Source organism: Phytophthora sojae, assembly GCF_000149755.1.
Source record: "Phytophthora sojae unplaced genomic scaffold PHYSOscaffold_2, whole genome shotgun sequence".
NCBI classification, from domain to species: Eukaryota; Oomycota; class Peronosporomycetes; order Peronosporales; family Peronosporaceae; genus Phytophthora; species Phytophthora sojae.
Genome location: NW_009258116.1, coordinates 5,473,238 through 5,486,037, shown reverse-complemented (window position 1 = coordinate 5,486,037; position 12,800 = coordinate 5,473,238). Strand labels below are relative to the sequence as shown.

General features: G+C 58.4%; 4 protein-coding genes across 4 annotated transcripts; 1 reads left to right on the top strand and 3 right to left on the bottom strand.

Moving 5' to 3' along the window:
• Positions 1–68: 68 nt before the first annotated feature.
• PHYSODRAFT_554661 (hypothetical protein) lies at positions 69–1,868 on the bottom strand (the record flags this gene model as incomplete). The annotated part of the gene is made up of 7 exons (XM_009521515.1): positions 69–446; positions 525–587; positions 684–836; positions 927–1,032; positions 1,119–1,192; positions 1,292–1,354; positions 1,455–1,868. The coding sequence occupies 7 exons, from the start codon at positions 1,866–1,868 to the stop codon at positions 240–242; spliced, it is 1,080 nt and encodes a 359-aa protein (XP_009519810.1). The 3' UTR covers positions 69–239.
• A 2,438-nt stretch (positions 1,869–4,306) lies between these two features.
• PHYSODRAFT_325631 (hypothetical protein) lies at positions 4,307–6,088 on the top strand (the record flags this gene model as incomplete). Its single annotated transcript, XM_009521514.1, has 1 exon — positions 4,307–6,088. The coding sequence occupies one exon, from the start codon at positions 4,307–4,309 to the stop codon at positions 6,086–6,088; it is 1,782 nt and encodes a 593-aa protein (XP_009519809.1).
• A 481-nt stretch (positions 6,089–6,569) lies between these two features.
• Positions 6,570–8,198, bottom strand: PHYSODRAFT_486456 (hypothetical protein; the record flags this gene model as incomplete). The annotated part of the gene is made up of 1 exon (XM_009521513.1): positions 6,570–8,198. The coding sequence occupies one exon, from the start codon at positions 8,196–8,198 to the stop codon at positions 6,570–6,572; it is 1,629 nt and encodes a 542-aa protein (XP_009519808.1).
• Positions 8,199–9,007: 809 nt separating this feature from the next.
• Positions 9,008–11,785, bottom strand: PHYSODRAFT_484541 (hypothetical protein; the record flags this gene model as incomplete). Its single annotated transcript, XM_009521512.1, has 2 exons — positions 9,008–9,552; positions 9,595–11,785. The coding sequence occupies 2 exons, from the start codon at positions 11,783–11,785 to the stop codon at positions 9,008–9,010; spliced, it is 2,736 nt and encodes a 911-aa protein (XP_009519807.1).
• Positions 11,786–12,800: the final 1,015 nt, after the last annotated feature.

The window sequence follows — 12,800 nt, the reverse complement described above, 5'->3', positions numbered from 1 at the left end:
TCAGTCTTCGGTGGGTGCGCCAGCGCTGCGTTCTGACATGTCTCCTGCAAGAATAGACTCTACGCGTTGTAGTAACTCTATATATTTTCCTTTTTGGTCAAATGCCCAGCGGCTACAGTAGCAAGATGCGTGTCGTTCTTCTTGTATGCCTCCCTGTCGTCGGGCTTCTGCGCGTCCCTCCTCGATGCAGTTCTGGATATAAACCTCGTGTTTTGACAGTAGATGGTTCGCCTCGGGTACTAGTCGTCGTCGGCGCCCATCTGGTCCAGGGTCTTCTTTAATACTTCAAAAGTTGTCCACGACACTGCCACGGAAGGCGCGTGCACCAGCAGACGCGGATATACGCCCCGGAAGAAGCCCGCGAAGCCCTCCTGCGCCTTAATCTGAATCAGCGCGTCCATCAGGCCAGCATACTGCCGACGCAGAACCGGTTCTGCCCGCTCAACCTGCTCAAGGGTGATCAATTCACAATTAGCATCCTAGGCGTATCAATCTCCAGCACTAACCAAGCAAGTCAAACGTACTCCAGGGCGGCCGTTAATCGAGCAGGATGGGGGCACCGTGATGGAAACGCCACGCGTCTGGAGCTGCGCACAACGGGTACGAGATGGACACTGTGAATAAGACAGCAAACACAGGAGCAGTGTAAGCAAAAGAAGGCCCTGAGCGGCATGCACAAGAACCTGAAGCTCTGGTTTCGAGAAGCGAGGCGACATCGAAGCCGATTTCGAGCGAGAGGGAACGCGGATTCCTACCGAAGCTTCTTCCGTGACCATCATCGACTGAGTCTGCAACCGGGTCTTGGCCACATCCAGCGGGTTCGTCAGCGCGCCAGCCTATCATCCGACAAAGAAGGTCAAGCGCATCAAGTTAGGACTCCACGCGTGATGACACCTGCAATCTCTTCAGCGCTCAACACCACGCACCAGAGCTCCGGCGGCAGCACCAGACGCGATGTAAGCCGAGACGTTCATCTCTCCAGACGGGTTCAAAATCTTCTTGAAGGTCTCGTTCGCCGACACCATAATCATACTGAAAGTTGGCAGTCACCGAATAATGCACGCCGTCAGTGCGATGCGCAGTATAATCCACCGATAGCAGCATCGGAAGCGTCGTACCTGTACGGCAGGTTCATCAGGAGCGTGGTGGGGAAGCTAATATACAGCGCGCGCAAGCCTTCGTGCTTCATAACCTGCAATCATCCATCGAATCACACACACATATTCCCTGTGAGTAACCCCAGTAACTCGGGTCCAGTGGCGGAGACGCGGGGGCCCAGCAATATAATCACCACCGTCTTAAAGCAGTCGCCCACGCCATTGTAGTATCCTAACTGAAGACGCTGCTTGACCACCTGCAACCAACCAATAAATAACCCCCCGTATCCGTGTCAGTGCGCCCGTCACAATGCCGTATAACTAAAGCTGGAGCGATTGCGAGCCGCACGCACGTACGTCCATGGGCGTCATGATGAGGTCGTGGCACACGGTGGCGATGACGCCGGCCGTGCCCGAGGCCATGGGCGTGAGCGTCTGCGTGTCGGCGCCCAGCGCCTTCTTGGCGGCCTCGAACACCGAGAAGTACACGGCGTGGGCCGGCAGACTGGCGCCCAGCATGGTGCTGACGCCCCGGAAGAGCCGCAGCGGGCCCTCCTCCGCCACGAGCTTGCGCGCCGTCTGCGTGGCCGACAGCGTCAGCGGCTTGCCGTTCACGGGGCAGCGCTGGCACTGCATGTGCGTCTTGACCGTGTCGATGGGGAAGATGGACACGTGCTCCGCCACGCCCGCGGCCGAGCCCGCCAGCATGTGGTGCACGAACGAGCCCTTCTCGGGCGACCACTCCTCCCAGTCCTCGTCCAGCGCGGCCATTGTCTGTATCGGTTTGAGTCTGTGTCGAATGGGTCGGCTCAGGTGCTTGAGTTGCTGCTGCCACCGCTGCTGCTTGTCGAGTCGGAGCGCGGTTCGCGATTGCGGGTCTCCCTTTCTTTACAGGCCACACACACACCCAGGCCCCAGGGATAATTGGCGATTGCTTGCGTGGTGCACCCCACAGTGGCGATTGTTGGATAAAATGAAGCAGCGCGCTTTCGGCCAATCGGCGGTGGGCATTGTGGAAACGCATAGTATCGGAGATGTACGGTGATGAAGTTAAAGAGAGGCTGGGTATCAGATAACAGAGATTGTGCGGCACGGATTTGCTGAAGCGCGGCGCGTGTTGGGCTGACATTGCGATAAGAGGGGTCTGGAGAAGCTCAAGACGCGTGTTAAACCAGAGACCGGGGCTGCTTGAGCATACAAACTCCAAGATTCGCAGCTGTTGACGAAGCGGGGCGAGAATGACGATCAGAGGCTCCGCTGGGGCGATGCTCAACTGCAGAGCAATGCCCCGGCATGGCAGTCGCAAGGAGATTATGACTCAACTACGTGGGCTGACAGACGCCTGCTCGAGTCCGGAAGAGTCCGCTGTGCACGCGCCGAATAAGCCGCAGTAGCGCAGATATCTGTCAGGAGCTGGAGACGAACGGTTGAGGCGAGCGCGGGTGCCGCCCCGATTGGGAAACCCCAACTGCAAGCCCCCGACACGCGCAGGCGCGTGCCAGGCAATCACGAGCCGCCTGCCGTCGCAAGAGACTTCCGGTACCTCCTCCTCCTGGATACTGCGTTCGCTGATGGAGACCTCGGCGAGGTAGACGCGGTGGCGAAAGGGAAGTGCTGCCGGCGTAAGTCACTCATCATGATGTGGTGTGGTGTAGACGGCACCACGGGGTGCAGGTCGCCACCAGCTCTTAGAAGTGCAGCTTGAAAAGTGGTGCCGGCCCCACATCATTCTACAACGCGTGCGAGCTCTGTACTTACGTCGTGGTCAGCGGCTACTGATTTCGTTGACCACGCAAACACCAATAGCTTTCCACTGTGCCGGCACGGAACTTGGCCCACGATACGTTGACTTCGCGGAATTGATGTCTGTCTTTTAGTTACAGGAGACATTCGGCTCAATGAACTTCATTTCATTGAATGCAGTACTTGGCGGCCTGCTTCGTTCTAGCGAGCTAAAAGAAGAGCCTATGTTTAGACGCTGGGACTTGTGCTGCGTTCCGGTGGTGCAGATTTGCAAACAGTAAAGTTGAAGTGCGATGTACACGCCGATTATATTGCTACAGAAAAGTAAACGCGCCTACCTTACACCAAAGCGCTCGATTCTAGAACAACATGGCAGGAATGGCCACTGCAGCACCCAACTCGAATCTGGACCGGAAAGTATGAAATGCGCTCTAAACACGCATTGGCCACCACTCCATCTTGATCCTAAGTTGCGATCTTCTGCATTTTGCTGGATCGCACAGCAAAAGCATTGTGGCTAACAGCACGGTGCTCAAGGAAAATTGAGTTGAATACTATCCAGTGTAGGCACTACTGGCTGAAAGCCTTTCAGTGAAAGCCCACCGCACACAGATGACCAGGCTCCATCTCTATTTGCGGTGTAAAATGCAATGCTTTGAGGCCTCGCGAACTCGACGCAAATTTAATGACGTCAGGGAAACTAGTGGCTCAATACTTATCCACTTATCCACCGCCGCCTCGGGAGAAACTTTCTTGACCCTGTGGTTATGTCCTAATTTGCAGCGCTAGTTCAAAGTTTGTCTGCCCCCCAGGTTTGGCAAACAATACTGGGCGGCAGAGAAATGATGCAAACTTCAACATTTGCAGAGCAAATGTTGAAGTGGTTAGCCAATGAAATGTGCGGGTTGCACTCTCATCCTGTCCGCATGGTTGTCTGCAACGTGAGCAACAAATGAAAGGGAAAAACCAAGACCGTACTTGAGCAGGGTCATTTACTACAGTACTCTCTTGATCTATTCGAATTTCCGAATGGATCCCTTCAATGACTTTGATTATCGAATTCCTCATCGACTCGGGGGTAGCGGTGGCTGTAGCGTCTTCTGGACTTGGGTTTCCGACGCCCGCTGTCGTTATTCCGAAGCGGCACGAGTGAGTGGGGAGGTACGAGAAGTAATTGCCACCTTCCTCTTTTCTTTACCATAGCTAACCAACTGCGTGTATCTGTCGCCAGTCGCGTTAAACACCTCGCCAGCCATTCGTTCGCCGGCGGCGGCGGTGATGAGTGTCCATCTGGATCAGATGACGCGGCGCTATGCGCGATCTTGAAGGGCCGCAGAGAACCATCGTCACCGAATCTCTCTGCGCGGACGCGGCCAGCGGTGCGGCACCCCGAGAGCGCAGCTCACTCCCTATTCTGCTCTCCAGGCCTCACCCAGCAGCTTCTTGAACCAAGCAGCGTCGCCGCCATGCGCAGCGTGCCTCCTCGCGTCTCCAGCGCCGCCAACGCGGTCGCAGCCGCCTCCGCGCGGCTCTCCATGACGGCCGAGTCGACCAAGGCGCTCTGGGACGGACTGTACAGGAAGATCGCGCAGCTCTCGACGCCGTCCGAGCCGCACAAGCCCCGAGCTGCAGTCGCGACCGAGCGCACGCCGCTGCTGCTCTTCGATGCGACGGTGGCGCCCAGCGGCGGCGTCGAGAACGAGGAGGCGTCGCTCACGGGGTGCGTCAAGCCCGCGTCCTCCAGACGCCACAACAGCGAGTGCCAGGCGCTGCTGCGTCTCGCCTTCCAGATGCTGCTCTTCGCCATCGTGGACTTCGCGCCCAACTTCCTCAGCGGCGTGCTCACGGGCCACCTCAGCGCCGCGCACAGCAGCGAGTTCATGGCGGCGCGCAGCCTGGCGCTCATCTTTAACATGGTCACCAGCACGACGCTGATCGCCGCCATGAGCGCCGCCATGGACACGCTCTGCGCGCAGGCCTACGGCGCCGGCCAGCTCCGCGAGCTGGGGCTCTTCTTCCAGACCGGCCTGCTCGTCTTCTGCATCGGCTTCCCACCCGTCGCCATCGCCAGCTTCTACTGCGTCGAGCTGCTCGAGTTGGCCGGTCAGAGGCGTGAGCTGGCGCAGCTGGTGCACAGCTTGGTGCTGCTGGCGCTGCCCGGGGTGCCCTTCACGGCAGTGAACGCCTTGATGTGCAAGATACTGCAGGGCCAGAGTCGCGTGGAGCCCCTTGTCGGTGTCGGGCTCATGGCTAGTGTCGTGCAGGCCACGCTGCTGTACGTGTTCATGTTCCGGACGCCGCTGGGGTTCACCGGCTCAGCTCTAGCCATCTCAGCGACCATGGCCTGCTACGCCATTGTGTTGGCGACGTACTTGTACCGCAGTGGGCTCTACCAGCGTGAGTGGCCGGGGTGGCATTTCTCGGAGGCGGTACGGCTCATGCCCGAATTTCTGCGTCTGGGTGTCTCCGGGATGGCCATGTTCGTGTGTGAAGTCTGGGGGTTCGCAGCAGTGGGGCTCTCGTCCGGGATGCTGCCTCATGCCGCCGCCGTAGTGAGCGCGGACTCGAGCTACGGCAATCTCCGCTGGCTTGGTGCGCTCTGGTACGCAGCTATCTCGCTCGCGGGTTCTGTTCGGGTCGGGAACGCCCTGGGGGCTAACGACCCAGCACGTGCGTGGCACACGGCGAAGCTGGCGTTGGGCTTAAGCTCGGTGTGCGCCCTCGTCGCCTCGGTGGCGATGCTGCTGCTGCATGGCGTGCTCCCCTTCGCCTTCACAAGTGACGAGCGCGTGGTGTCGATTACGTCGAAGCTGCTGCTCGTGACCAGTCCGCTGCAAGTCTTCGCCGCTATCTCGTCGGTTTCTCAAGGCATTTTCCGCGGATGTGGGCTACAGTCGCTCGGTGCGAAGGTGAACTTTGTCTGCTACATCCTGCTGGCTGTACCGTTGGGGTTGCTCTTGGCTTTCCCACTTGATATGGGACTGCTGGGACTTTGGCTCGGGCTGAATGCTGGCTTCATCGCATCTGGGCTCTTCAGCACGTACTGGTTGGCATTCCGAGCGGACTGGGCGATGCTGGCGTACCAGGCAGTGGAGCGGACTACATGCGGGGCTCCAAGCAGCGATGAGCTCGGGAGCGAAGGCTGCCACCTGCCGTCTCCAATGGCTACTCGGGACGTCTCTTACTCGATAGAACCAATGCACGAGCCTTCTGCCGATGAGCTTCGGCCATCTACAAGTTCTAAGTGAACTGTAGCACCACGAATGTGAAGCAAGTGACAATTTTTATCTACTGTAGAGTGGAATCGAGCAACGTGAACTACGAAATGAAAGAACTATGAACCCCCCCTACATGTAATGCCTAGATTTTCTGGTCGAAATATGAAGGATAGCTTTCACTTTTGGGAAAATCTTTGCTGGATGACACAGACAGATACTACACCACAAGTTCCACCGCAATGGTCGCGGCGGTGTTCCTGACACTGACAACTTGATCATACACATAGTCGGCTATGACGTTTGAAAAGTTATTTAGCTTGTCGAAGAACGCTTCACCATGAAGCTAACGGTAGTCGAGCAATGCGTTCTCCGTAGCACTTCATGGCAGCATCAGCTCGTAGTCGGATGGCTAGGAAAAAGATCAACCAGTTCACTTGGACACTTTATAATTCGAGTATTGATATGAAGTACTTCAGATACATGAAATGACCGATGGGTAGACGTCATCTCTTCACGCCGCCACAGCGACGTCGGCGCCGTCCTCAAATTCAGCCGGACGAGCACCGTGCTTGGCGTCATGGGCCATTTTCTCCCAACTCGTGGAGCGCAACCAGCAGACACCAGCGACGGCAAAGATGATGGTCCCCGCCATATTCCCAGCCCAGAGTCCCGCAATGCCCGCGTCAAACTGGATTGCGAACACCAAACCGAGCGGCACCCCCAGCACAAACAAGCACACGAAATTCAGCTGCGCGCAGAGCAACTGCTTCCCACAAGCTCGAAACACCGACTGCATCCCGAAGGCGAAGCCCAAAAGCGGCAGCAGCGGCAACAGCTCCTTGATGAGATCCGTGGCGACGCTTGTGGCCTCGGCATTGGGGGTAAACGCACGAGCGTACGGAGCCGCGATGTAGGCAACAATTCCAGCTGCAACTCCCGAGACGGATAGCGACGCGCTCATCACGATGAGGCTAATGAGACGCGCGCGACGAGCTTGACCAGCACCCAGAGCGTTGCCCATGCGGATGGCGCCCGCGATGCAGATACCAAGGAGCGGCATGAACGCAAGGCTAATGACTGATATAAAAATGCCGTTCGCTGCAATCAAGACGTCGGCGTTCGGCAGCATCCCGGCCAGCAGCGAGATGAAGGAGAAGCCCACCATCTGGAACGTCATCATGAGCACGCTCGACACACCGAGGCGTCCGATGCTGGGGACGCGCGCCCACGCCTCGCTCCAGTCCCATCCCGGCCATGACTCGACAAAGACGCGGTTGCGCAGCACCACCGGAAGCACCATGACTACCTTCAACATCCAGCCAATGGGACTGCCCAGCGCGACGCCAATGTACCCGAGCGACGTGTGGAACGCCAATACGTAGGCGGCAACGGAGCTCAGAATAAAGCTCGCCAACGACGCCAGCACGAACGGGACCACGATATTCTGCGCCTGCAGTGCGCTCTTCACCACCGCGTACATGATGCAGAACGGCACGAGCAGCATACTGACCAGCAGCAGACGCCCCGCCACGTCGGCGATGTCCGGGTCTTGGCCCATGGCCACCAGCATGGGCTTGCCACTGCTGAGCACCACGGCGATGAAGGGCAGACACATCAAGTACACGACGGTGGCCGCCTGCGTGATCCGCCAGAGCTCCGTCATCCTCTTGGCGCCGAAGGCGTGCGAGCACATGGTGTCGATGGCGGACGAGAGACCCATGATGAGGCCGCCGATGATCATCATCTGCACGAGGCTGGACAACTGGTAGGCGGCCAGGATCTGCGTGCTGTGCGCCACGTCCGTGTGGCCCATCATCATGCTCAGCGCCAAGTCGGGGAACATCTCGAGCATCACGGCGATCATCATGGGGAAGGCCACGGCCAGCAGCCGCTTGGTCTCGACGCGCGCGATGTCCCAGGTCGTGAGTTGGCTGTCGGCCACAGCCGCCGCCTTCTCCTCCTCGTCCAGGATCGCGTCCACCTTGTCGGCCGACAGCAGCGGCGTGTGCTCGCCCACAGCGTCCGACGGACCGCTGGGACGAGGATTCACGCTCGCGCGCCGCACCGCGAGCAGGTGCTCCTCCTGCGGGGCGTCCACTTGGTGCAGCAGCTCGTCGTGCACGATGCGCGGGATCTCCATGGCGGCCGGTTGAGTGGTTGACTGGCTGGCTGCGTCCTGCGCGGAGGATTCCGGACTGCGGTCGCAAGGAGTCAAGTCCGGGCAAAGCGCATCTCGCATTCCTGATTACATATCGCCGTGATGATGTCCATGGATGTGATTGGCTCTGACCCGTATCCTAATCAAGTGGCCTGGTATCTAATACCCTTGCTGTACCGAATTTATGATTGTGGAGGTAGACTTGTTTCGAGCTGTTGACAATCGATATCCTGATAAAAATATTTGGCTACGCAAAGGCTTCAGGCAAGAGCGGATCCGGAGCTCAGCTAGCTAAAGGACCAACATTCCTCGAGTGAGTTGCCGATCCGCGGCGCACACAGCGTGGATCGTCCTCAGCTGCGTGTTTGCCCACGCCAGCGCCCACGCTGGCAACGCTCCAGCACTCCGGCCACTGTTGCGTAACATCTAGGAAGCCCCCGTGTATGTACCATGATCCCTTCCGGGGAGAAGCCACTCGGGAATTTCGCTTGCGTCCAGCAGTATTTGTCACTGGTCAGTTGTCCACAAGGAGCTATATGAACGACTCATTGCGCTGGCCATGCATGACGCGGGCCGACGCTACGAGTTCGAAGAAGCTTGATCACCAATCGTGGGTCTACTCGTCTCAACAGTGGCAACGTGGCTGCCTCCAAGGTGCACTGGAGGTCCTCCAGATTCAGGAGCCAGAAGCAGCACCGGATTCACGTGACGATGAGCAACTCGCAACGACACCTATCAACCGGAGCAGATTCACGCAAATTTTACACAAGTTTTTCATTCACGACGCTACGTCAGAGCACTTTGTACGCGAGGTTGCCCTGCTCGAATGCTTCAGTGGCCGGCAGAGCCAGCGGCATGCCAGTCGCCATTGTCTCCGTCTTCCGCTGCGGAGCGTCCCCGCCATGTTTCTTGCGCTTCTCGGCGGCAATGGCGCGGTGCAGGTGGTCGAGCCAGCGGTCGAGATCCGCCTGCGTCTCGCTGGCCACCAGCAGCTTGCGCCCCACCTCGGTCGTGATCTCCAGACACAGCTTCTTGGTGCGCAAGGTCACGACGTGGCACACCGTGAAGCTGCGCAGCAGCGCCCCGTTATCGCTCTTGAAGTAGCACAGCGTGGGGCCGTGCAGCGTGAAGTAGCGCCGCTTCCAGTTCTTGACTGTGCCCCCCTCCTTCCTTAGCCAGCCGCTGCACACGACAGGGTCCTCTGTCTCAGCTGTGCCCATGCGCAGCGACCGACGGCCTGCTCCTGCGACTGCTGCAGCCACAGCCTTCGCCGCCGCCTCCGCTCGTTCGTTCGTCATCTTCACCAGAGCCTCAGCACGTTTGGTCGTGATCTTGGCTGCATCATCGGATGCATCACCGAGCTGGATGAAGGAGCCACCATCGTCACTCGACGAGGTGCTGACCGTGGACGACGTCTTCGACAGCCCGCGCTTGAAAGCCGTGGCGGCAGTAACCACAGTGTGAATGTTGCTCAGCTGTGCGTCCTCCTCCGCGTCATCGAAATCAAACTGCGTGTCCTCCTCCATGTCGCTCTCGATCGGCGCTGAAAGCACAGCAGCTTGCAGCAAGCGGTTCCAGGCCACCATTTCACCCTCGCTGGACGCGACCACCTGCATGACTCGGCCGTTCTGGAATCGCACGTCCAGACAGAAGGGTCGCGCGTTTCCGATAGCAACGTGCTCGACAACACCTCGTCCGAGAGGTGGGGCGTCTGGCGCGCTCGAGTAAGAGAACTGCTTGCCCTCCAGTTTGAAGAATCGGCGCTTCCAGTTCTTGAAGTTCTTACCCTTCTTCAGCAGCCAGCCAGAACCAGTCTCAGCGACGCTCGAGGCAGTATCCTCCGGACCGGCCCCAAGCGACAGCCTCTCCAAAGCGCTTCGTCGTTCCTCAGTGTTATCACCTCCAGGAATGCACTCGTTGAAATGCCCAAGCCACGAACGGATTTCATCGGGAGACTCGGCCACCACGCGCAATGTGCGACCCGACGTCAGAATGAAATCCATACAATTCGGATACGTATCGTTAGGGACGGCGCTCTTGACGATGCCATTGCCACGCGGAGCCTCGCCGATCTGCTCGAAGTAGTAGAGCTTGTTGCCGTCAGCCATGAAGTAGCGCCGCTTGAGCGAACGGACTCGCGCGCCCTCCTTGCGAAGCCATCCGCACTTGCGAGTCGTACCGCTCATTGAAGCCCGCGGAGTCGTTGAGGCAGAATTACTGCCAGCCCCAAAAGATGATCTGAAACTACCCGAGGACTCACGCAACAGCAGGCCAGCGTTGTTGTCACTCTCCACGGTGTCATCGTAGCCTTCCAAATATCCACCAGCCCCGCTAAGACTCGACGCAACACCACTGGTTGGCAGAACTGGCGGTGCACTCGCGGTAGACCCAGCGCGACTGAGCGCGCGCGTGAGCAGATTACTTGAGCTCGCCCCCTTGGAGATCACTGCGGCCGGGACTTCCTTCTCCAGAGTCTTGGGGTCCTTATCCAGCAGTCCACAGATCGCTTTCACCCACTTGTCCACCGAAGCCTGGCTGTCCGCGCTGACACAGAGCACGCGGCCCGAACCAAGCTGCACATACACACAATTGGACCCCGTCTCGCCAAGCTTCAGCCCCACGACAGTTCCCGCTCCCTTGGGCACACTCTCGCCCGGTCCGTCCTGGTACTGCAGCTTGTACCCCTTGAGCCTAAAGTATCGGCGCTGCCACTCCGTTGATCGCTGTCCTCTCTTGTACAGCCAGCCTTCACACAGCACGCTCTCCTCGAACGTCTCCCCCAAGAACGGCGCGTCCTGACCCGCGTACGGGTCTCCGAAGCACGGCCTCTTGCCAATCACCTTCGCCAGTGCATGGTCCCACGCCTCAATGTCTGCGAACGAGTCGGCCGCGATCTTCAAGATGCGGTTGTTGTCCGAGTAAATGTCCAGCGCGAAGGGTTTCGACGGGTTGATGTTCACCGCGTTCACCCTGGTCTCACCCAGAGGCTTCTCACTGGGCTGCGCTCGGTACTGGATGGTTCTGCCCGTGAGCGTCATGTAGCGGCGCTTCCACGTCTTGAAGTTCTGCCCCTCCTTCATAAGCCAGCCCTTCATGGCCACGCTGTTGGCCGCGTCCCCCTGCTGGTTGTCCCCGGCCATGGCCTCGTCGCGCGCGGCCTGCAGCGCCTCCGAGATCTTGCGGAACCACTCGGTGCTCGCCTCGTTCGAGTCCACCTGCATCTTGACCGCCTGGTTCTTGAGCTCGCCGCGCACCACCAGCGCGTTGGTGAACTCGGGCGTGAACTCGACGCCGCTGACGCGCAGGCGGCCCTTCTCGTCGATGCCCTTGCCGCTCGGGGAGCGCTCGGCGAAGTAGATGAGCTCGCGGCCCTTGAGCACGAAGTAGCGGCGCTTCCAGCTCTTGATGATGCTGCCCTGCTTGAGCCCCCAGCCCGAGTGGTCGCAGTACGAGCTGCGCACGACGCGCCCCACCGCGATGACGTTCTTGGTGGCGGCCTGCAGCTGCAGCTGCGCCACGCGCTGGCGCGCCTCGAGGCTGCCGCTGACGGTCGCGGTCGGGTCGAACATGGCGGGCGAACGGGAGCTTGCCTTGCCTTGCGGTGCTATCGCTCTACCCACTGCTGCTGCTGGACGGACGCGAGGACCTCTTGCCGTTACGTTGACTTTTGCCGACTGACGCCCTACCGGCTGGGAAAAGAGAAGGTGGGGCGTCGCGATTGGACAAAACCCCGGAGATACGAGAAGTGATACATTCGACAAATGGATACACTAGGCGGGCGGGCTTCAACATGGTCCTCGAAGGTGTAGCTACGGTGGGTGGGTGGGTGGCGAGTGGAGCTATTGCGTGATGTGGATGCGGATAGCACCTCGTTCTCTATGCGAATCGAAGCGGACAGGCCCGGGTTGCTGGTATGAGGCCTGCGTGCGCTGACCAGGGGCGGAACGCCCTGCGTTGTGGCCAGCAGCGGCGTTTGTTAAAAACTAACGTTAGAGGACCCCTCCTCTTTGGCGCGGTAGCGTTTGTGATCTCTTTGTTTTTGCTGCACAGGATGACGGAAACATCTAACAGTAAATTTATTGCGTGAAGCTGTTGGTAAACCCGATGCACCACCGCTATCTCCTCTGTGTCTGCACAGAGTCGGTAACAGGGTAAGCTCTCATGTTTCCCTTCACGCACTTAGCAGCTTGGCACAAACGTTCGCACTACTGTAGATGTAATTCACATTTTTTTCCGAGATAAGTCACGCAAATCTTCTTCTCCGGCCAAGCCGTAAACTGCGTTGGGCTTGATAGATTTAAAATGGACAGCCTGCGCGCCCAGGTTTCCCAGGTTAGAAAAATACTCAGATTTCTGATTCTGCAGGTATTGTCCAGGTGATGCCCCAGGTTATATCCAGGTATATGAATTATGAGCGTTATCAGATGAAAGTAATTTAAACAAGGATGGTTAAATTACCAGAACAGTTAATGTCCAGGTTGAAAACCTGGAAAACTCATGTGCGTAGTACTTGAGGAAAAGTGAAAATGACGGTCTACAGGCTGTGTCGGATGCATTCTAGCCATTCATTTCTTGTTTCAGTGT